This window comes from Leopardus geoffroyi, chromosome A1 (genome assembly GCF_018350155.1).
Source record: "Leopardus geoffroyi isolate Oge1 chromosome A1, O.geoffroyi_Oge1_pat1.0, whole genome shotgun sequence".
Taxonomy (NCBI): Eukaryota; Metazoa; Chordata; class Mammalia; order Carnivora; family Felidae; genus Leopardus; species Leopardus geoffroyi.
In genome coordinates this window covers 142,697,525-142,720,341 of record NC_059326.1, presented here as the reverse complement: position 1 = coordinate 142,720,341, position 22,817 = coordinate 142,697,525, and the positions used below count along the sequence as shown (strand labels likewise).

Genomic DNA, 22,817 nt, shown 5'->3' with positions numbered 1-22,817 from the left:
AGGCCGGGCCCACCTGACAGCCATCGAGGGCTCATGCCACAGCCCCCTTTCCAGATTAAGTATCAATTTGCCTTTTTTTTCTCATCCTTATCCAAAAACGTGCTCAGAGCCTAGACACGTCCTTCACACGCACTGGAATCTGAACTGTACAACACAGGAAAAGTGAGGCCTTCAGCAAGGCGTTTTGGACCATGAGGCTTTGTGGTTGGGATTTCACTAAATGCCATGTTGGGGGGCGGGGGAGTCTTCTTTCATCCCCAGCCTGGTTCATGCTCATCATCTTAATCACAGGCTAAAGATGAATATTTCTGGTTAGTTTCGCCTTTTTTATATATACACAGTGCCTATTTATAGCTATTTGCTGACGGACTCTACCAATTACTTTAAAAGCTTGTATTTAGAGAGAAACAAACTAAAAATGTGAATCCACTGGATACCCATAGTTCTGCGTTGAGTTAGCTTGTTGTGGGGCAGGGTCAGAACAGAGACGGCGGTTGGCACATGATGATGTCAGAACTGGAAATGATCGTCTGTTATGACTTTAATTGGAGGATGATTAGAGAACAGACACACTCTTCCATCTGTCTTATCTTTGTTATTACAAGCTTACTGGATCCCTTGTGCATGTTTATTTGGGGTAGTATACGTTACAAGCCCAGTGAAATTGCTGTCTCCACAGTCATCACTGACATCCTATTGACGAAATCCACCGTTCTTCTTCCCTGCCTTCTCAGACTTTCCTTCTCTCTGGCAGTAACCATTTCCTCCGTGGAATATTTCCCCCAGCTTCAGAGGCATTCTTCCCGTCTAACTCCTCCTCCTCAGTCTTTTGGCGGCTCATTTCCTTCTGTATTGCCTTTCAAATGTTGGTTCTCTCCAGGGTTCCACACTCTACCCCTTTCTCTTCTCAGTGCAAATGTTTCTACCATGGTAACTACAAAAGGAAGATATGGAGACAGGGCACCCAGCTTGGGAGTCCCGGACTTGGCCGTGTGTAGGCTACATCAGAGAGGAGCTTCCTGTAGAAGCTTCTTATGGGGAGACATACAGGATTTCTCCGCCTGCCACCTCTACTCCTCACCCTGGGCACAGGCTGAAAAAAGGCCAAGTGGCTCATGGGGGCAGTGGAAAGGAGGTGGAGCCAGAGACAGTACATGTGCTATTGTCCATGGAGGAGAGAGGAGGGACAAGCTGAAGCGGTTGAACCTGTTTTGATGGTTTAGGCTAGAATTGGAAGATGGATGTCCAATTCCCTATCTACAAATGCAGGATTGGAACGTGGCTGAGGTACAATGTGTGTATGATGCCAGAAGGCCTGGCTCTGGCCACGTGGTGCCTGGCATCTAAGCCTGGGTTAGAGGCACTGGCAGTTGGACACAACAAAGAGTGATCTGGGTAGGAGATAAGATTTGGGGGCCTAGAGTACCCAGGGGAATGTTGAGCACTGAATCTGGGGGATGAGAACATTTAAGAGACGAACAGAGAAAGAAGAAAAAGCAAAAGAGGCTAAAAAACAATCCCAAGCTGGGGTGCCTGGGTGGCTCAGTTGGTTGAACATCCGACCTCAGCTCAGGTCATGATCTCACAGTTCGTGAGTTCAAGCCCCACGTCGGGCTCTGTGCTGACAGCTCGAAGCCTGGAGCCTGCTTCGAATTGTGTGTGTCTCTCTTCTCTCTGCTCCTCTCCCCCTCCCACTCTGTCTCTCTTTCTCTCAAAAATAAACATTAAGAAGAAAAAACAAACAAAAAAACCTCAAGCAGAAATAATAACCACCCCTGATGGAGCATTTTCTCTGTGCCAGGCACTGTGATTAAGTGCTTTGCATGCATTTCCTCCTTTAGAGGCTGAAAAGGAGCAAGACATCACAGAGAGAAGAAAATTTCAAGAAGACAGACACTTCCCCTCCTTGGATCATTTTGGTCACACTTTCTTTATCTGCCACCTTCATCCTGTCCTTTAGAGCCCAGCTCAGTGAGCACCACTTTCCTGGATCCTCGCAGGCAGTTAGCTTCTCCTTTGGAATCATCCAGCACGTCACATGTCGCACATTTTATTCACTCAGCCAACAAATGATTGTTCCACTGGTTTAGAATTTATGGTGTTTTAATGCAATTGTTATTACCTGCTGGGCCCTGGTTTACTCATTCTGAAGATTTAGAATCAAGCATGTAGAGTGATCAACAAAATGAGGATTTGTTTAATAAGCAGATGCATGAGCAATATAAAATAGTACATTTAGTCAAGATTCAGTTTGAACCAAAGTATGAGAGGATCTCTGGACACAGCCCATTTCAGATGTAAATTGCTAAACTTTCTAGGACAGTCATGAGTTGAGGATTCACTGAATGGTTGATTTCTGTTTTTTGGATTTTCAGTGCTGAATTGACACACCCCTGGTTAATGTCAGACATTAACCAAGTGTTGGAGTTCCCTGTGACACAGGCACACACATTCTCTGAATACTTATTATGCACAATTCAATAATGATTAACATTTGAACTCTGTCTAGGCTAAGCAAGCCACATCAAAGCTCTTTTTTCATTAGGACTTTTAAAATATCAAATATGGACTGAATGAGTAGGTGTTGGAGAAACTGACTTTGTAAACTAAAAATCATAAACCCAGATCTGTTTGAAATATGTCATGTGGAGTGCCTATATAAAAATTATGAGCATTTTGATTTTTCCCTTGTAGGTAATAAATAACATCTGTAATATTCCTCCTCACCTTTTTCTGATTAGCTTTATGTCTGGTATATTTTCCCCAACACTCCTGTTTCGTGTAGCAAGGATTTCGCCAAGGAGAGACAGGATTCTAAACCAGTGTGGGTGTAACAGAAAACCTGCAGCAATCAAGGTTAAGTCCAGAAATAAGGGGCAGGATGAGTTTGGTGGGGAATTTTTAATGCTAGTCAGGCCTCTCTGTTTTACCTTTCTCAGGGGGTACACACCAGCAGAGCTCGTGGGCCCTAAGGGACGGGAGTACCCCTGAAGGGCAAAGGGCATGTGGCCCACAAACCAGCTCCACTGGACCCCAGTGCTGATATGGCTCTCCAGACCCCCTCACTTTGCACCTGAGCCCATGTGGGTGCATCCAGCAGAGTGCCCTGGGCCACTGGTGTTCACCCTGGGGTCCATGGGGCCCCGGGGTCCTCTGAGGATTGCTGGTGGTGAGCCCAGGTGGAGGTTGGACAACTCTTTTAGCTGTTATGTACGATGGGCAGCTGTGTGGCATTTGCCTGGAGGGAAGAGCTGTGTCAAGACCATTGCAAGCATAGTAGATGCTGCTGCTGAAGATGCTGATTTCAGGTCATTAAAGGTGACAGAAAGCCAGGCAGGGGTGTTGGGCCAGGCTAGGCTGCCAAGAAGCCAGTTGCTGAGCTTTGCTGAGCTCAGGGCACCATAGTTAAGTCCTAAGGTGACTGCGGGGGTCAGGTGATCCTAATGCACAACCAGAATTGGGAATCCCTGATCTGTTTCACCCCGTTTTCCCAATTTTAACCATACCTCTGGGTTAGCATACATAATTTCGATGGTATTGCCTTGTTGTTGTTATTTTTCCACACAGTATTCTTTTTTCATTCATTTCAAAACCACTTTGTTCAGGTATGATTGACATGGAAAACGTTGTACATTTACAACTTAATATTTAAAAATATGTCAAAGCTTAATATTTACAACTTGATGACTTTTGAGATAAGTATACTTACATGAAACCATTGCCGCATTCTATGCCGTAAACATATCCATCACCTCCAGAAGTTTCTTCCCACCCTCTTATTATTTTCTTTATGTGTGTGTGTGTGTGTGTGTGTGTGTGTGATAAGAATGCTTAACATAAGATCTTCCCTCTTAGCAAGTTTTTAAGGACATAATATACTATTAACTGTGGGTACTGTGCTGTATAGTAGATCTCTAGGTAGGACTCATTCATCTTACATAAATGAGACTTTGTACCTTTTGACTTCCCCATTTCCCCCCGTCCTCTCTTCCCCACAATTTTCTTTTTTTTTTTTTAAAGGTTATTTATCTACTTTGAGAGAGAACGTGACAGGGAGAGAGAGGATCCCAGGCAGGATCCCAGGCCGTCAGCACAGAGCCCAATGCTGGGCTTGAGCTCACGAACTGCGAGATCATGGCCTGAGCCGAAGCCAAGAGTCAGATGCTTAACCACCTGAGCCACCCAGGCACCGCTGTTCCCCACAATTGTCTAATAATATGTTGTTCCATTGGCACCTGGTTCAGATTTCAGTTGTTATAGGTCTGGGCAGCTGACCACGCCTTGATTTTGATGGCTGTCAATCAAAGGCCATAGGTTCAGCCTAAATTGAAGTGATTTCTTTCAGTTGGTCAATTAGTTTATCCATGTACCCTGCCCTATGGCAACTGCTGTGGAAATTCAAGAGACCTGTGACTGGGATTTTTATACTTACAATGCAAAGAACACTCACCACCCAAAGGATCTCATTCCGTCCTCACAATTATCCCATGAGGTAGGCATTATTTTTCTCCTCATTTTACATACAAGGAAATGGAAATTCAGAGTGGCTAAGTGACTTAATAGGTTATTCATTCTACAGGCTATGAAAATGTACAGTGGTTTCTCAGAATATTATGAGTGGTTTCTCAAAATAGCGAGTAAGGTATAGGGAATGCCACTGGTAAATCCCTAACCGTTCTGTAAATCCCAGCTTGCGAGCTGCCAGAGCCATACCTATGGCCAGTGGGGGCTTTTTCCATCCCTGAAAATTAAGCAGAAAGGGTCAATCAAGCATCAGCTCAGAGCGTGGGGTTCTAGCCCATGTTTTATTGGGAACTGTTTTTAGAGAAATACTTCTATTTTGAGGTCTAGAATGACTGTTGAAAAAACAAGAATCAGGACAACCATGAACACATTCGCATCTGGGTACGCCAGTCCTTACCACACAGCGAGATGAGAGGCAGCCAGGGCCTGGGTCTGCAGTTTCCCGGATGTGTCAAACCATGAGCAGACTACAGATTGCATCCGCGTGTTCACTGAGAGCGCCCAGGCAGCTGTAGCCCAAATGCACCATGGAGGGCACACCGTCTGTGGGCAGTGGGGCTAGCTGGCAGACTAGCTGGTACAGCAAGGCCTTAGTGACTTGAACTTCACTTTGATTTGGCGATCCTTTGAACTTTTCTGGGACTGAGCCATGAAGAAATCGGTCAGCCGGTCAAAGGTTGAGTGTAAATAAAACTTTAGTGTTTTATTTAAGAGGCACATTGGACTCACATAGTAAGCTGACAAATTTGCCCGTTCCTTAAAAAACATACCTGACAGGACTCCATATTAAAAAATACCTTGATCACCAAATATCTGGAAGAGCTGGGAGGTTTTCCCACTTAGGCCAAGCGAGTACGTTTTGCTCTAAGTAAAAGTACATATGCCTCGAAAGCATGAAGATGGCATCCCAGCAAAAGCAGGAAGAATAAGATGGGTGGCCAGAGGTAGAATAAACTTTTAAGCTGGTCTTTGCAAATTGTAACAGTGATCAAAAACAGAAAGAGCTCAGTAGAAATGAAAAGGTACCAAATCCTGAAGTAGCAAATTAAAGCTTCACCATTAACGCTTTTCCCACCATCCCTGTTCAAACTCTGGAACACGTGTTGGGGAGCAAATACAGGTCCTCTCCAGACCCAGACCAGAGAAGTGGTTTGTGTGGTTTGGGTTTTGGTTTTTCATTTTTTTTTTTTCTGCTTTAATAATGAGTTCTGCCTACTTTTCTCCTCTTTGTAAGGTCTTCAGAAAAGGAGGATATATAAGGAAAAAAACCTGTGTTATACTAATAGCTACCACTCAATGACAGTTTTTACCAGTGATTATTACCTACTTCATAGAGCTAGTGCAAGGATTAAATGAGCTAACATATATGGTACACTTAACACAACATTTTATGTTTATAAGCAAGTAGCAAGTGCTTTTAATATTAGCGTTATTATCTTTAATGTTGACAATGTTAATAATAGCCTTACACTATACCAGATACTCTGTTAAGCACTCGATATGCCTTATCTCACTTGCTCTTATATTACTTTTATATAGTAAATTGAGGCACGGGGAGTCAGGAAAGTTGCCCAAGATTGCACAACTGGCATCAAAATCATTTATTATGCACTTACGGTATTCTGGACATAGTACTAATGAACATTTTCTGTGTATCATCATATTTAGCCACACAACATTCCTGTGAAATAGATGCCATTATCCTCCTTTTACAGATGAGGAAATGTAGGTCCAGAGAGTTCAGCTAACACCAAAGCTGACTCAGCCAGTGAATGATGGAGCTGAAATTCAAACCCAAGCAATCTTGCTCCAAAAGGGCGTGCTCTTTACTGCTGTGCACTGTGGCCTTCTGGGACAGCAGGAACTTCAGTCATATGGCCCTCTCCTCATGCTGGTTACTATCCCTAGCAGCGCTTTCCTGCAGGGCCACAGCATTAACTCTTCCCAAGCCGCATTCTCCAGCCACACCCAATGCATTCTGCATCCCAGAGAGGAAGAGACCCAGACCGTCCCCTTCAGCCCTGTGCTAATACTTGGGGCTCCTTATTACCCTGCCTGATTTTCTCTAGGCGTGAAAACTTTGTTTTCTATCAACTTTCCTCTTCTTATCTGCAAGTCAGCTAACATATTTATTTTACTTAAGCCTTGCATAGTTAAAAATCATCAGGGTTCTACACCAAAATGTTAACAGCAGCCAGTAAATTTAGCTAATTTTAATTTTCTTGTTCATATGTTTTTGTGTTTCCAACTTACATACAATAAACATATGAATTACATAGAAAAAAATCAGAGACTGTATTAGACAGTGGTTTCCAAAGAGTCACGAGGATACATTGTCCAGTCAAAAGAATAAGGTTGCCTGGGGCGCCTGGGTGGCGCAGTCGGTTAAGCGTCCGACTTCAGCCAGGTCACGATCTCGCGGTCCGTGAGTTCGAGCCCCGCGTCGGGCTCTGGGCTGATGGCTCAGAGCCTGGAGCCTGTTTCCGATTCTGTGTCTCCCTCTCTCTCTGCCCCTCCCCCGTTCATGCTCTGTCTCTCTCTGTCCCAAAAATAAATAAACGTTGAAAAAAAAAAAAATTAAAAAAAAAAAAAAAAAAAAAAAGAATAAGGTTGCCTTTCACGAACACCAGGAGATCAGAAGCATCCCCTGGCACCTCTCAGTCCCTTCCCCATTTGGCGAATCCATTACCCATCACTAATTAGTGTCTTTCCAATTATAGTTTAGCTGCAGACCCCTTTTTCAAACAAAAACGTAGAGAAGTATAATATGTTTAGCAAATACTACAAGTTCTTCCTTAAGGTTTAACCAGCACTGCATGAAATGAAGACAGGGAACCTGAACCCTGCCCACTAACTCGCCATCCCATTTAATGACAACTCCCAAGGTACTTCTGGAACCCCTGCTGGCTCTGGAGAACACATTCTCCCCTGAAACCATTGACCCGACCTCATTCTAGAAGCTTGGACTCCTTCAGATTTCCAGAGGTTGCCCAGATTAGGAGCTCTATAAATTTACTACATAATATGTAAGATAGTGATTTCCTTCAGTTGCCCTAAAATTTTTCACTAATGTCCAAAATCAGTACCCATGACTGGTCCATCTTATAACTGAGTATCTCTGTCTGTCCAGAGACCTTTATTTTGTCAGAGGTGGCCTTCACCTCAGAAGGAAAAGATAAAAGTTTATGCTTCTCTGTGGACCCCTAGTTCCTGCCCAGGGGTTAACAAATCCAGTGTCCTTTTCTCCCCCATCAGGCTGCTTGTACAACTCTGTGAATATGCTAAAAAACATTGAATTTTACCTCTAAAGGAATGAATTGTATCATATGTGAATTGCATCATAATAAAGCTATTAGAAAAAAAGTTTAATTAAAAATAATATTTAAATTCCTCTTGTGTCCCCCTGTTGATGAGAAGAAAAGTGACAGTTCTGGCTTTTCACACTCCCTGAAGCTGTCTCACCCCGTCCACCCAACCATCCCACCGAAGCCTCCAACAGCACCTCCCTCCCTGTCCTCCAGAGACCCTCCATCACCGAGATTTCTGTTCTCATTCTTCAAGCTAAAAATCCCTTCTTCACCTTCTGTTTATCCAGTTTTTGGCTATCTATTGTTTCAGTGATGCTTCTCATCACTGCTGGCCGTGGGGTAAGACTTTGGGGTTATAGAACTAAATCAGATCCAGGCCATTCCCCATATTAAAAACAAAAATTGTTTTTAATGTTTATTCATTTTTGAGAGAGACAGAGCATGAGTGGAGGAGGGCAGAGAGAGAGGGAAACACAGAATCCAAAGCAGGCTCCAGGCCCAGAGCTGTCAGCACAGACCCCAGTGTGGGGCTCGAACCCATGAACTGTGAGATCATGACCTGAGCCGAAGTCAGACACTTAACCAAATGAGCCACCCAGGTGCCCCAAATACCCTACATTTTTTAAAAAAAAGGTTTAGGGGCGCCTGGGTGGCGCAGTCGGTTAAGCGTCCGACTTCAGCCAGGTCACGATCTCGCGGTCCGTGAGTTCGAGCCCCGCGTCAGGCTCTGGGCTGATGGCTCAGAGCCTGGAGCCTGTTTCCGATTCTGTGTCTCCCTCTCTCTCTGCCCCTCCCCTGTTCATGCTCTGTCTCTGTCCCAAAAATAAATAAATAAACGTTGAAAAAAAATTAAAAAAAAAAAGGTTTATTTATTTATTTTGAGAGAGAAAAAGATCGCCCATGCACGAGCAGGGGAGGGGCAGACAGAGAGAGAGAGAATCCCAGGCAGTCTCCAGCTGTCAGCAGGGCTGACAGAGCCAGACGTGGGGCTTGATCCCATAAACTATGAGATCGTGTCCTGAGCCAAAATCAAGAGTCAGACACTTAACCACCTGAGCCACCTAGGCACCCCACTACCCTATATATTTTTCACACAGGAAGAGGGCAGGGTGGTAGGTAACGAAGAGGTATATCTTTCAGGTCTTACCGAAAGTCCCACTTTCTTCATCCATCCTTCCTGTGCACTTTCACCTGTATCATCTTCTTCCTACCATGATCTTTTATAATATTTACTGTTTGACCTTAATTATATTCTGCCTGATGTTGTTTATTTGACCATTTCATATGTAATATCTTTCTAATTGCTTTGTATGATTACAAATACACAGCTTCCTCGTGTATGGTGTTCTATTGCTGCTGTAATAAATTATCACAAGCTCAGTGGTTCAAAAGAACACAGGTGTCTTGTCTGACAGTTTTGTAGGTCAAAAGTGCGAGCAAGGCTAAGGTCAAGGTTTAGCACTGCTGTACCCTTTCAGAGGGTCTAGTACAGAATCCATTTCCTTGCCTTTTCCAGCCTCTGATGGCTGCCCGCATTCCTTAGCTCGTGGCCCCTCCTCCATCTTCAAAGTCAGCAACACAGTATCTCAGACTCTTCTGCTGTGGCCACATCTCCCTCTGACCAAAGTCAGGAAATTGTCCCTGCTTTTATGAACTCATAGTTAGATTGGGCCCACTCAGATAATCTGAGATAACCTCCACATCTCAAGGTCTTTATACTTAGACATATCTGTAGTCTCTTTTGTTATGTAAGGTAACATTTCCACAGGTTCCAGAGGGGTTAGGACATGGACACCTTTGGGAGCCACTATCCTGCCTATCACCCCATTTTATACTTCCTTGTATTGCATATGAGATGGATGGAAAGAAATAAAATATGCAAACACTAACAACGATGACAACTAATGCTAGGATATGTGTACATCAGATAAAGTAGACTAAAGGAAGAAGGTGCTGTTGGAGATGAAGAGAGGCTTTTCAAAATTATACAAAAAGCAATCAGCCAGAAAATTATAATGCTTACAAATGGGTACTTAATAATATAGTCTCAAAAAATGACAAAACTTGGAGGAGAAATAAGCAAATTTTCAGTCACAGTGAGAAATTTTCAACATCACTCTCTCAGTAACTATTTGAACAATCAAACTATAGAATCAGTACAGATATAAAATATTTGAACAGCATAATTAACAAACTATAATATATATGGATCACTGCACCCAACAACTTGAGAATAGATGTTTTTTTCTTTGTTCAAGTGGGAATGAAACATACAGTTGACCACATACTGGGCCATAAAGCAAGTGGAAACACAGTGCTAAGGATTTAAATTATGTACTGTACATCTAACATGATTCTAAAGTTAGAAGTTTATTTCTAAAAAATCATAGATATATTTTGTAATCATAACGGAATTAAACTGGAAATTCATAATGAAAGGATAATAGGAACTTCTCAAATGTTTGGGCATTAAGTGATACACTTTTGAACAATCCATGACTCAGAAAGGAAATCACAACGAAAAATAGAAAATATTTTGACCTGAATAACAAACGTGCATATTTAAAACTTGCAAGATAAAAATAAATTGGTGCTTTCCCATGTTTATAGCAGCACTATCAACAATAGTCAAAGTATGGAAAGAGCCCAAATGTCCATCGATGGATGAATGGATAAAAAAGATGTGGTGTATATATATATGTATATATATACACACACACATACAAGAAGTATTACTCGGCAGTCAAAAAGAATGAAATCTTGCCATTTGCAACTACGTGGATGGAACTGGAGGGTATTATGCTAAGTGAAATTAGTCAGTCAGAGAAAGACAAAAAACATATGACTTCACTCATAGGAGGACTTTAAGAGACAAAACAGATGAACAGAAGGGAAGGGAAACAAAAATAATATAAAAACAGGGAGGGGGACAAAACAAAAGAGACTCATAAATATGGAGAACAAAGGGTTGCTGGAGGGGTTGTGGGAGGGGGAAGGGGCTAAATGGGTAAGGGGCATTAAGGAATCTACTGAAATCATTGCTTCATTATATACTAACTAATTTGGATGTAAATTTTAAATAAAAAATAAAGTTAAATTAAAATATAAAAATAAAGTACACTCCATTCTTAAATAAATAAATAAATAGGTGCTTGGATGAAAACTTAGAGTGTTAAATGTATATATCAGAAATGAAAAAGTGCTGAAAATTAATTACGCAGGAAGCTATGAATAGAAGAGCAAGTGAGCCAAAAGGAAATGGAAGGAAATAATAAAGAGAAGAGGCAAAATTATGAAATAGAAAGCTAATATACTACAGAGAGGGACTACTAGGTAAAAAGTTTGAAAAGACCAATAAAGGGGTGCCTGGGTGGTTCAGTGGGTTAAGTGGCCGACTTCGGCTCAGGTCATGATCTCGCAGTTCGTGAGTTCGAGCCCCACGTTGGGCTCTGTGCTGACAGCTCAGAGCCTGGAGCCTGTTTCAGATTCTGTGTCTCCCTCTCTCTGACCCTCCCCTGTTCATGCTCTGTCTCTCCCTGTCTCAAAAATAAATAAAATGTTAAAAATATATATATATAAAAAAAAGAAAAGACCAATAAATACAATTAACCTTTAACAAAATTTATCATGGGAAAAAAAAGTGAAAAGCACACACTGCCAGCATCAGGAATGAAAAGATATTACTACAGATGCTACAGACATTAAAGGTAATACAGAAACGAAAATGTGTGTGATTAGACAAATTCCCAGTAAAATACAGTTTACCAAAACTAAGAAAAAGAGAAATAGAAGATCCAAATAGTTCTATATCTGTTAAAGAAATTAAATTAATAAATAACCTGCCCACAAAGAAAACTCGAGGCCCAGATACCTTTACAAGTGAACTCTTCCAAGTATTTAGGAAATAACAACCATCTGACACAAACTATTCAGGGAACACTTCCACTTCCTTTTATAGGACCAATATAACCTTGACTCAAAAAGATGACAAGAATATTTTAAGAAAAAAATTAATAGAGAAATTGAAGCATAGGTGCAAAAGCTCTGAACAAAATGTGAATCCAACAATAAATAAAAAGGACAAACATCATGACTAAAGGGGGTTTATTCTGTAAGTGCAAGGTTGATTTGGCATTTAAGAATTAATAAGTAGAAGGGTGCCTGGGTGGGTCAGTCGGTTGGGCGTCTGACTTTGCCTCAGGTCATTATCTCATAGCTCGTGAGTTCGAGCCCCACGTCAGGCTCTGTGCTGACAGCTGGGAGCCTGAAGTCTGCTTCAGATTCTGTGTCTCCCTCTCTCTCTGCCCTTCCCCTGCTTGTGCGTGCTCTCTCTCTCTGTCTCTCTCAAAAATAAATGAATAAACATTGAAAGAAAAGGAATCAATAAGTATAATTAATTGTGCTAAAAGATAAATGAATAATTATGTGATATTTTCAGATGCTGAAAAAGCATATGGCAAAATTTAACACCCATTTATGATAAAAATAAAAACTTAGTAAACTGGGAGTAGAATGGATCTTCTTTTATCTGATAAAGCATAGCTACAAAGATTTTTATATTGATATCACACTTAACAGTAAAATCGTAAAACCTTTTCCCCTGAAAACAGGAATGAGATAGAAATTCTCACTATCACTACTTTTATTCAAATTTATACTGGAGATTTTGTACAATGTCATAAGGTAAGAAAAAGGAAACTGAAAGATCTATTATGGGGAGAAACCAATGTCAATATTTGCAGGTGACATTATAGCATGCCTAGAAAATCCAAAGACTATAAACAAAGAATTAGAATTAATAAATGAATTTGGCAAAGTCACTAAAAACAAGGTCAATATGTAAAAGTGTCAATTGTGTTAATTCAGAGTTTGAAATATGTATTTTAAAATTTTTTTTAAATGTTTATTTATTTTTGAGAGAGAGAGCAAGGGAGAGGTAGAGAGGGAGACATAGAATCTGAGGCAGGCTCCAGGCTCTGAGCCGTCAGCACAGAGCTCAACACAAGATCATGACCTGAGCCGAAGTCGGACGCTTAACCTACTGAGCCACCCAGGTGCTCCTGTTTTAAAATATTGTTTATAACGGTATTAAAACACATTAACCAACTGGGAGTAAACCTAAGAAAAGACACGTAAGACCTCTACACAGAAAATCATAGAATATGATGAAGAGAAATCATGGGGATCCACCACACGCATGAATTGTAAGTCTCAATATTTTAAGACCCCACAATTGATCCCTGGAGTTAATACCATCATAATCAATATCCCAGTAGCCAGTAGCTAGTTTGTGAAATTTAACAAGCTACTCCTAGAATTTACATTGAAATTCAAAAGGCTGGGACCCGTGGGTGGCTCAGTCAGTTGATTGTGGACTCTTGATTTCAGCTTAGACCATGATCCCAGGGTCGAGGATCGAGCCCCGCATTTGGCTCCACACTGAGCATGGAGTCTGCTTAAGATTCTCTCTCCCCATCTGCCCCTCTCCCCTGCTAGCTTGCGCACTCTCTCTCTCTGTCCCTAAAATAAAATTAAAAAAAAATAAACACGGGTGCCTGGGTGGTTCAATCAGTTAAGCATCCGACTTCAGCTCAGGTCATGATCTCACAGTTCATGGGTTTGAGCCCCACGTTGGGCTCTGTGCTGACAGCTCCGAGCCTGGAGCCTGCTTTGGATTCTGTGTCTCCCTGTCTTTCTGCCCCTCCCCCACTCATATTCTCTCTCTCTCTCTCTCTCTCTCTCTCTCTCTCTCTCAAAAATAAATAAACATAAAAAAAAAAAGAAAATGCAAAAACCAATAATGGTGAAATCCATCTGGGAGAACAACAAATTTGGGGACTTAGATAGAAAAACATATGGTAAATCTACAGTAATTAAGATAGTGTAGTAATAGCATACGGATGGACATATAGACCAGTGGGACAGAATAAAAACTCTAGAGCTGGGCTGTCCAATGTAGTAGTCATTAGTCGCATATGGCAATTAAAGTTTAAATTAATTTCCTCAGTTGCAGTAGCTGCATTTCTTTTTTTTTTTTTTTTAATTTTTTTTTTAACACTTATTGATCTTTGAGAGAGAGACAGAGACAGAGACAGAGTGTGAGAGCAGTAGGGGCAGAGAGAGAGGGAGACACAGAATCTGAAGCAGGCTCCAGGCTCTGAGCCATCAGCACAGAGCCCAATGCGGGGCTTGAACTCACAAGCTGTGAGGCCATGACCTGAGCCAAAGTCGGACGCTCAACCGACTGAGCCACCCAGGCGTCCCAACACTAGCTGTATTTCATATGCTCAATACCCTCAGCACCCGGCTAGTGGTTGCTGCAGTGGACAACAGACATAAAACACTCCAGAAAGTTCTATTTGGACCATGCTACTTTAGAGACAGACTCACCACATATGGAAATAAGATGTTTGACAAAGGTGTCACTGAAGATGAGTAGCAAAGAACAGTCTTTTCAACAGTCTTGGTCAGATAATAGCCATCTTTGAAAAATGAATCTTGAGTCCCACCTTACTTCGTGCGCAAAAATCAGTTCCTGGTGGGTTCTATGCCTAAATGCAAGATGTTGTGGAATTTTCATGGAACAGAATCACATCCAGCAGTCAAAATGAATGAAGTGCTGGGAACAGGCTGAACCTCAACACCAAGGGTGAGTCTCACAAACATTATGAAATCAGTTGGAGCCAGAAATAAAAGAGAACATGCTGTATGGTTTCCATTTGTACAAAGTTCAAAAGCAGGCAGAAAGAGTCTCTGCTGACGGATGGCAGTTACCTTGGAAGAGGAGGCTGGTAACTGGAGGCTGCTGACATGGGCTTCTGAAATCCTGGTAATATCCTGTTTCTTGAGTGGGCTGGTGTCCACAGGAGAGGGTCCAGTCTTCATCAGCACCGTTAGTGCACTTTTCTCTATGGGTGTTATTTTAAAATGTTTTTTTAAACAACCCTTGGATTGACACGGAAAAAGAAAGATAATTCTTGCTGATTGAGTGATAAAGGAAAGGTGAAGATTCTAAAAATTTTTAGATAGGCAACAACTTGAAGTCTGAAAGTATCAGGTATAGGATATGGAGAAGGGGAGACGTCACTGGCACAAGGGCCAATTAGTATGTGTTGTCAAGTTGGAAACGTGTGCCCCTTGCAAGTGGACAGTTTGGCTTCCAGACACAAACCTTAGAGAAATGCTTGCTCATGTGCACCAGGGGACGTGGGCAACAATGCTCGTTGCAGAATAGTGTACAATAGAAAAAAAAAAAAAAAGAATTGAAGTAACCTGATGCCTAACAGGGAAATGGGTAAATAAAATGTGAGTGTTTATATAGTGAACTACTAAACAGTTAAAAGGAATATAATATACACAAGCATAATCATAGAGCTCTGAAAATACTGAAGTGGATTGAAAAAAGCAAGTTGCAGAGTATGTATGGCATAACATATACGCGTACATTTTTAAAGTATAAAACAGGACTGTAGATTATTCTGTAGCACATGCATGTGTAACTGGACTATTAAATCGCCGCAGGATACACTGTACCCTGATCCATGATAGCAGCAGCCTCAGGGGCAGGGGGTGAAGGGACGGAGATTAAGGATGGGGATAGACCGTCACATGGGAACTGTCACTTCATTTTCATTGTTCTGTTTCCTTTTTTTTTTTTTTTTAATGGCAAATATAACAAAATGTTAACATCTGTCCCTTCTTAGGTGTTGGCTCACAGAGTGTGAGTTCTCTTATTTCTTGTAATGTTCCCTTTGTTTAACTTCTCAATAAGAAAAAAAATAGAGTTGCGATAATAGCATCTTTCATCATTTAGTCTTAGGCTTGTTTATTGTTTAGGTATTTTACGTTCCTGTTTGTTTTAAGAAAAAATGTATATAAATATGAGTATAGCTGAGATAGCTCAATTTCCTCTCTTTGTTTATGTTAGCAAAGCATACTTGTTTTATTTAACATCCTTTGGTATCAAAATGTGGCCTTTACACAAACTTGTGAGGAGTAAATCATGAGGGCTCACAGTCCTAACACAGTCTATGTTTTAAGAACACATTTCCTATGATAGACATCCTCTGCGCCTCGATCACAGCAAACATCCGCTTATATTGGAGCCGAAACATCCACAAGCAGGCGGAGAAAAAAAGTCAAAAAGATTTGCCGTTTGGTGCTAACGATCTGTCAGTACACGATTGTTAAGAATAAGGTCTGAAACCACCAACATTTATTGGCTCTGTCTCCAGTATGCGTCTCTAGGGTCATTTCCACAAGACCGACCAGAAGAACGGGACCCTGCCTTTTCCACCACTGACATTGCTCCTGCAGGAAGCCCCCGGCAGTAGCACACAAGTCCCGCTCTAGCAGGAAGGAGGGCACTCCCAAAGTCCTTTATGACAGGATGGGGGACAGACGGGCCGGCCGCCATGATGGAGAGTGCACTGTTAACAGACAGAGCACACACAAGGCTATTAGTCACTGGGCGGGCAGTCTGGAAGCCTTTGGAAACGCACCCTAGGTGATTGCTGTGACCGGGTTTGAAAAGTTGACAGGTAAATGTGGACTTGAAACAGACTAGCTATTTTATGGTTAGGCTCTAAACTGCAGGCTTTTAAACATGCTCAGGTATGAGTGAGGTGGGAACCTGCATACCCTGCCCTCACAGATCCCTTACAGCAGAACTCAGGTCTCTCTTCTACACCTATTTCACTCCTCACAAGCAGGCCAAGGAGGGAATTACCCAAAAGAAGGAACTGAGCATGCTCATTTCAGACTCTCTGTCTGTCTCATTTGGGGGCTCGCCTGCCCCTAGAATATATATAAGCACTCTGGTCTGCTCTCAGCTCTGAGGGAGCCCAGTGGGTGTCCAGCAGGATCAGGGATGAGTGATTTAGTCTTTCTAAGTCAAGAGTCAATTATTAGCAAGGCCTCTCGGCCACAGATCTGAAGCTATGTTCTCTCTAATCAGCTTTATCAGTAACAAGGGCAATATCTTAGCTCCGACTGTCTGGCCTCTAACCTTTCAATTGGTTCCAAATTCAAGAAGGTGGGGGAGGTAATTGCTCCCCCTAAAACCTGATGATCAATTAGTATAAGACCCCAAGATGATAATGTAATCCGTGTTAATAACCAATAATTTGTATACCAATTTGTTTTTATACCCATAATTATCCTGTCTGAATAGTGAACTGAGCATTGCTCACTTTTATCTTTCATAACTGTGGTTAAAAAAATAAATATAGTGCTGTATGTCATGGCATGATTGAACTCTCATAGCTTGAGATAGACTCCATTAAAATGTACACTTTATAATCTATTATCTACATATATCTATCTATAAGTATATATAGAAAATGTATTTATCTAATTCAATCATTTAGCAGCAAAAAGAAAAAATGCACACACGAAAAACAGCCTCTCCTGCTATTACAGAACACTGTTCTGCACACGGCCAGATGTACGTTCACAGAACACAGCAATTTTAAGGATGAATTCATGTTCTAATCTCTTTAGGATTACCTTATATTCGTGGTGGTTTATGACTGATGTTTAAAGTAACTATAGCTTTCTGTTTATATTTAATAGAAGATTCGTGTCTGTGGTGGGATACACATTTACACTCACGGGATAAAAGCTACTGTTCTACAGGAAGGATATTAAATGTTGATTTAGAACGACACATTTCAATAACAGTGATCTAAGTCTCCCAAACTGTTTCTTCCCAGGTCCTGGGAAAAGCCTGGCACCAGCAAAGGATGATTCTTCTCATCCAGCATATTTAGCCTTCAACACATCTCTGCATGCTGCAATTAGACACGGGAACTGGAAACTCCTCACCGGCTACCCAGGTAGGGTGCTTGGCATTTCCCACCACATCAAGGAGAACTTTACTAAACAACTGCCTTTTGCAGAACATACCTGTGGGGCCGCTGAATGAGGAAGAATGGTGTGACCTACCGTCCTGACCACAAAAAAAAAAAAAAAAAAAAAAAAAAAAAATTAAAATTTAAAAAGTTGAGAATTAACTGTAGGGGGCGGTGAAAGGAAGAAATGCCAACTGTAATGTTTCATGGAAAATCAGATTTCAGAGGTGCGTGGCTGTCAAGCACAGCACATGAGGCTAGGAGGGAGACTCTCTGAAAGCTATATCCTCAATCAAGTGTGTAGCTGAGGGACGTGGTTGCTTCCTCTGAGCACATTATCTAAAAGTGGTATCTTTTATTTATTTATTTTATTTTTTAATTTTTTTTATTTTTATTTTGAGAGAGAGAGAGAGAGAGAGAGAGACAGAGCACAAGGTGGGGAGGGGCAGAAAGGGAGTCACAGAATCCAAAGCAGGCTCCAGGCTCTGAGCTGTCACAGATCCCGACATGGGGCTTGAACCCATGAACTCTGAGATCATAGCCTGAGATGAAGTCGGCTACTTACCCCACTGAGCCACCCGGGCACCCCAAAAGTGACCTCTTTTAAATATTTTTAAAATATGTGGTGTGATGGTAAAGACTGTGATGCAATTAAGCAATGTTTATAATGATGACATTTTGGGCATTTGGGGTAAGACAACTCTTCTTTGTTTGGTACCGTTCCATGTATTGCAAGATGTCTTAGCTTCCCTGGCCCATGACCATTACATGTTGATAGCAGCTTCCCTAAGTCACTGTGACAACTAAAACTCCCCCCACCCACACCCACACACATGCACACGCATGCACACACATGCGTGCACATTCCTGGAGGCCCCTGGTTGTGAAGCAGTGAACCAGGAGTTAGAGTGAGAAAGATATAGATACAGCATCAAGGGCCACATCTTTTTTATGTGTCCACGTCCACAACCCCTGAAGTTAGAACCTGTCTACCATGCCTCTCCTGCAATAAACTATTGTATTTCTTTGCCAGGCTGTGGCTGTTGGTTTCCTCCGCCGTCTCCATACAACGATTCTGCGATACCCTCATCAGACCCACCGACCAAGACCCTCTGGCTCTTTGATATTGATCAGGACCCAGAAGAAAGATATGACCTGTCAAGAGACTATCCCCATATTGTCGAGCAGCTCCTTTCCCGCCTGCAGTTCTACCACAAACATTCAGTGCCTGTGCATTTCCCGGCACAGGACCCCCGCTGTGACCCCAAGGGCACTGGGGCCTGGGGCCCGTGGGTATAGGACTTCTGGCAGCCTGGGGGAGCCAGACCACCTTTTCTGTCACAAGTTAGACTTCAGGCCTTTACTCCTGTATCTCGTGTCTCTCCCAGCCTGGGTTCGCCTGGTCCTTCTCTTGTTTCTGAACCACACTGAGGAATCTCATTTCAAACCCCAGTGCATATAAGAAGCTGATAAAACCTGGAACGGTCCTGTTGTTGGCTGGGGTGTGTGTCTAGAGGAGAGGGGGGCTGAGTTCAACCCCTTTTTCCTGAGTGTGGGACAGCTGGGAACTTGACTTGAAATAGGAAGTTCTCGTTGAGTCCTAGAGGCTGGAGCAGCTGGCTCTTTTTGCCTCACAAGTCAGATGTTACATTTCCCCCTGCCAATAGCTGGGTTTTATTGGAGTGCCTCATGTTTCTTGTAACAAATGTGGGGAGCAGACAGTTTTTAATGGTCCTGTTGGCCAGAGGATCTCCCTGTCTGCGAGATATCATGTGCAGGCATTCCGTGTGAATAACCCCCCTGGCTCACCCCTCACTCCGTCACTCATCTCGTCATGGAGCATAAGGCCCATTTCATAGTTACGGTCAGCATGGCAATATGCCTGCTTCTTGGTTTGGGTTATTACAGTAAAGAAATGTGTTTTTATCCCCAGTTTTCTTTTTTTTTTTTTTCATAGCCACTACTCATTTCGTCTAGACTTCCTGCTACCCCCTCTCCCCTGTGGTTCTTTTCCTAACCTCCCTTTGACTCAGGCATCCTGTGCCCGGGAAGGCTGCCTTGCCTCTCCACGCTGAGCACCATCGGTTTGGGGATCTCTGCTGGGGCCTGCCTTCCTCTTGCCTCCACTACCGGAGCTGGAGCCCTGCCCAGAGAAGGTGGTCACATCTGGCTCTGCATGCATGCTCGTGGTAGACACGAAGGGGCCGGGTGGGTGATGCGTGGGTCTGTGTCATCTGTTTGCTGAAGACTATTCTAAGTTGCATGGAATTAATTATGAATGTGGCTGTGTCTCATAATATATTAAGACTTGCATGCTATTCCCTAGCTAGGAGGAGAAACCCTGGGAAATGGCCGTTTTGTCCCAGGGTGATGGAGGGGGGCGGTTTGAAAGGAAATGGCCAGCATCTGAGATCCTGGGCCTCAGTGAAGCAAAGGACAGCACGTCCACCTTTCCCTATTCTCCGTCTTACTGCTTGTATTGAGGTTCTGGGGTTGGGGAAACAGGATGAGGTTTTACTTACTGGCCCTTTCTCAGTCTCGCGAAAGTCCTGCTAATGCAGATCAGTACAGATGCGCTCTGAAGAATGTCAGACTCTGAAAAATATGTGCCAAAACTCTACTCTTTTTTCCATTAGCGGGACTCTTTGGTTCACTGGTGTCCCCACTGCCTGGACCGGTGCCTGTTACATAGAAGGCGGTCAATACTTTTTTTTGTTTTTAATGAACGAATGGACAGTTGAACAAATGAAAGAGCGGCACACCGTTAAAAATCCAGTGAGCTAAATACAGGTTTAGAGTAAATATCCTCCAACTGTTGCTTTTCTGTTCCCAAGCTGCCCTCCTGGGGTAGGAGCATAGTCTGCAGATCTGGACAGTCAGAGGACGCTCCAAAGTGAAGCCATAATACCCTCTCCAGGAGGGAAACGGGGAAGCATGCCTGTCGAAGATACCCTTTTGGCAATAACCCTCAGTTCTGTTCTTCATAGGACACTAGAAACTAAAACCAGCAAATAATATGCTATAGGTCCTTGTATAGCCACCCTTCAATTCAGTAGCAATATTTTCGGGTCACTACCAATTTGTATTGTATTAAAATAAGATGATTGGAAGGAAATGGTGCTAGAACTAAAAACACCTGTTACCAACCTTTACCCCACGCCCGGGTTGGCAAACAGCTGGCCCAAATGCCATCAACTACCACTCCCTCACCTGTGGCAGATACTCTAACTGAGCCCGCGTGTTCCTCTGGATCCTTCTAATCCCAGTGTCTATTAATACCATGAGATTAGAGGCCATCACTATACGACAGCCATTCACCCTCCACACCGTGCTCCCAGGGCTGTCCCCAGTTCCAGTCCCTTGATTGCCAAGTACAACATGGTGTTCTGTACTCAGTGGATTTACAGGGAGTTGTCAAAACTAGTTGTTGTAAAACTTTTATTTGAGATTTTATTTTATCCATTATAGAATGCATCTCATTAGGTTTCTCTTTTCTGTATAAGAATGTGAACAGATTCACATTGAGGATGTTTCTTTCCGGGTTCATTTGCGTTTAAAGAAAAGTTTTATTAATTTAATTGTTCTTCTTTGCTACTACCTGATCATTTCATATCTGGGGAACAAAAAATTTTTTTTACCCTTTAAAATTTGTCAGCCGTGAATAGGGAGTTTCCATTTGGGTGATGAAAAAGTTCTGAACCAGATAGTGGTGATGTTTGCACAACATACCTCTGAATTGTATGGCTTAAAATGGTTAAAATGATAACTTTTATGTGTTTCTTGCAACCGATTTTTAATGTGTTGGCCAGTTTTGTGGTATGTAAATTACATCTCAATAAAGAAACATAGCAAAAATATCAGAACGGAAACAAAGGCGTCAGTCATTGCCCCCAGAGTACAAACTGTAAAATAAGTCATTGGAGGGAGGTTGTGAGGGTTAGGGGTGAATGTAAAGTGATAATAAGAGAGTGTATTTGTTCTCTGTTGCTGTATATCAAATTACCCCCGAATTTAGCAGCTTTAAACAATAAACATTTATTACTTAACACACTTTGTGGGGGCCAGGACTCTGGGAGTGGCTTAGCTGGGTGGTTCTGGCTCAGGGCCTCCTGAGATGGTAGTCAAGCTGGTGAGGGCTGCAATCATCTGAAGGCTTGCCTGGGGCCAGAGGATACACTTCCAAGGTGAGTCACTCCCGAGGCTCTTGGTTGGAGGCCTCAGTTCCTTGCCCTGTGGGCTTCTCCACAGAGTGCTTAAATATCCTCACACATGCAGTCAACTTCTAGCAGAGCAAATAATCTGGAGAGAGCAAGAGGAAGCCACAGTACCTTAATTACCTGGTACAGTGTCACTTCGACCTTTTTTCACTTCCTTAAAAATAAGTCACTAAGTCCAGCGGTTACACAAGAGAAGGAGAATTAGGTCCTGTCTTTTGAAGGAAGTGTCAGATTTGTGGACATATCTGATACCAGTATGGACAATAGGAGAATGGGGAAATGTTGTCTCCTGGGGAAGAGACTGTCTAATCCAGTCCACATGCATTTATCAAATTCAAATTCTGCTATTTGAAGACAGATGTTAGAAAAACATCCAATTTTGCTATATAGTGGTTAGAATGACCAGGGACTAATCATTTAGCTCTCTCTGTGCCTCCCTCTTTTTTTTTTTTTTTTTTTTTTTTAACTGGTGATAGGTTGAACTGAGTAATCCCTAAAGTCTTAGACCCTTGTGTCCAGAACAATGCCTGACACATAGTCTATATTAAATAAATGGTCTTTGACTCTCAACTGCCTGAATTCCAGTGCAAGAGTGTAAAATAAAACTGTGCTAGAAATAGCCAGAGATTCTGCTCCATCTTGAAAAAGCATTCATTTCCTGAAAATATGATTTTAAAAACTAATTTTTTGAATGCTTACTATATTCCAAGCATTGTACAAGGTGCTTTAAAAGAATTATCTTGGGGAACCCGAGTGGCTCGGTTGGTTAAGTTTCCAACTTTTGATCTCAGCTCAGGTCTTGATCTCACCGTTGTGAGATCTGCACAGGGCATGAAGCCCACTTTAAAAAAAAAAAAAAAGGAATTATCTTGTTGCCTAAGGAAAATAAAAGCAATTTTCTTCTTAAAATTTTAATA

At 42.2% G+C, this 22,817-nt stretch overlaps 1 protein-coding gene across 2 annotated transcripts in view; it reads left to right on the top strand.

Moving 5' to 3' along the window:
- The window catches only part of ARSB (arylsulfatase B), a 169,639-nt gene extending 148,099 nt beyond the window's left edge, over positions 1-21,540 (top strand). For both annotated transcript variants that reach the window (XM_045496480.1, XM_045496489.1), the window contains 2 exons: positions 17,546-17,668; positions 18,717-21,540. In XM_045496480.1, the coding sequence (XP_045352436.1) occupies positions 17,546-17,668; positions 18,717-18,982 (389 nt within the window). In that variant the 3' untranslated portion in view covers positions 18,983-21,540. The remainder of the gene's footprint in view (positions 1-17,545; positions 17,669-18,716) is intronic.
- Positions 21,541-22,817: the final 1,277 nt, after the last annotated feature.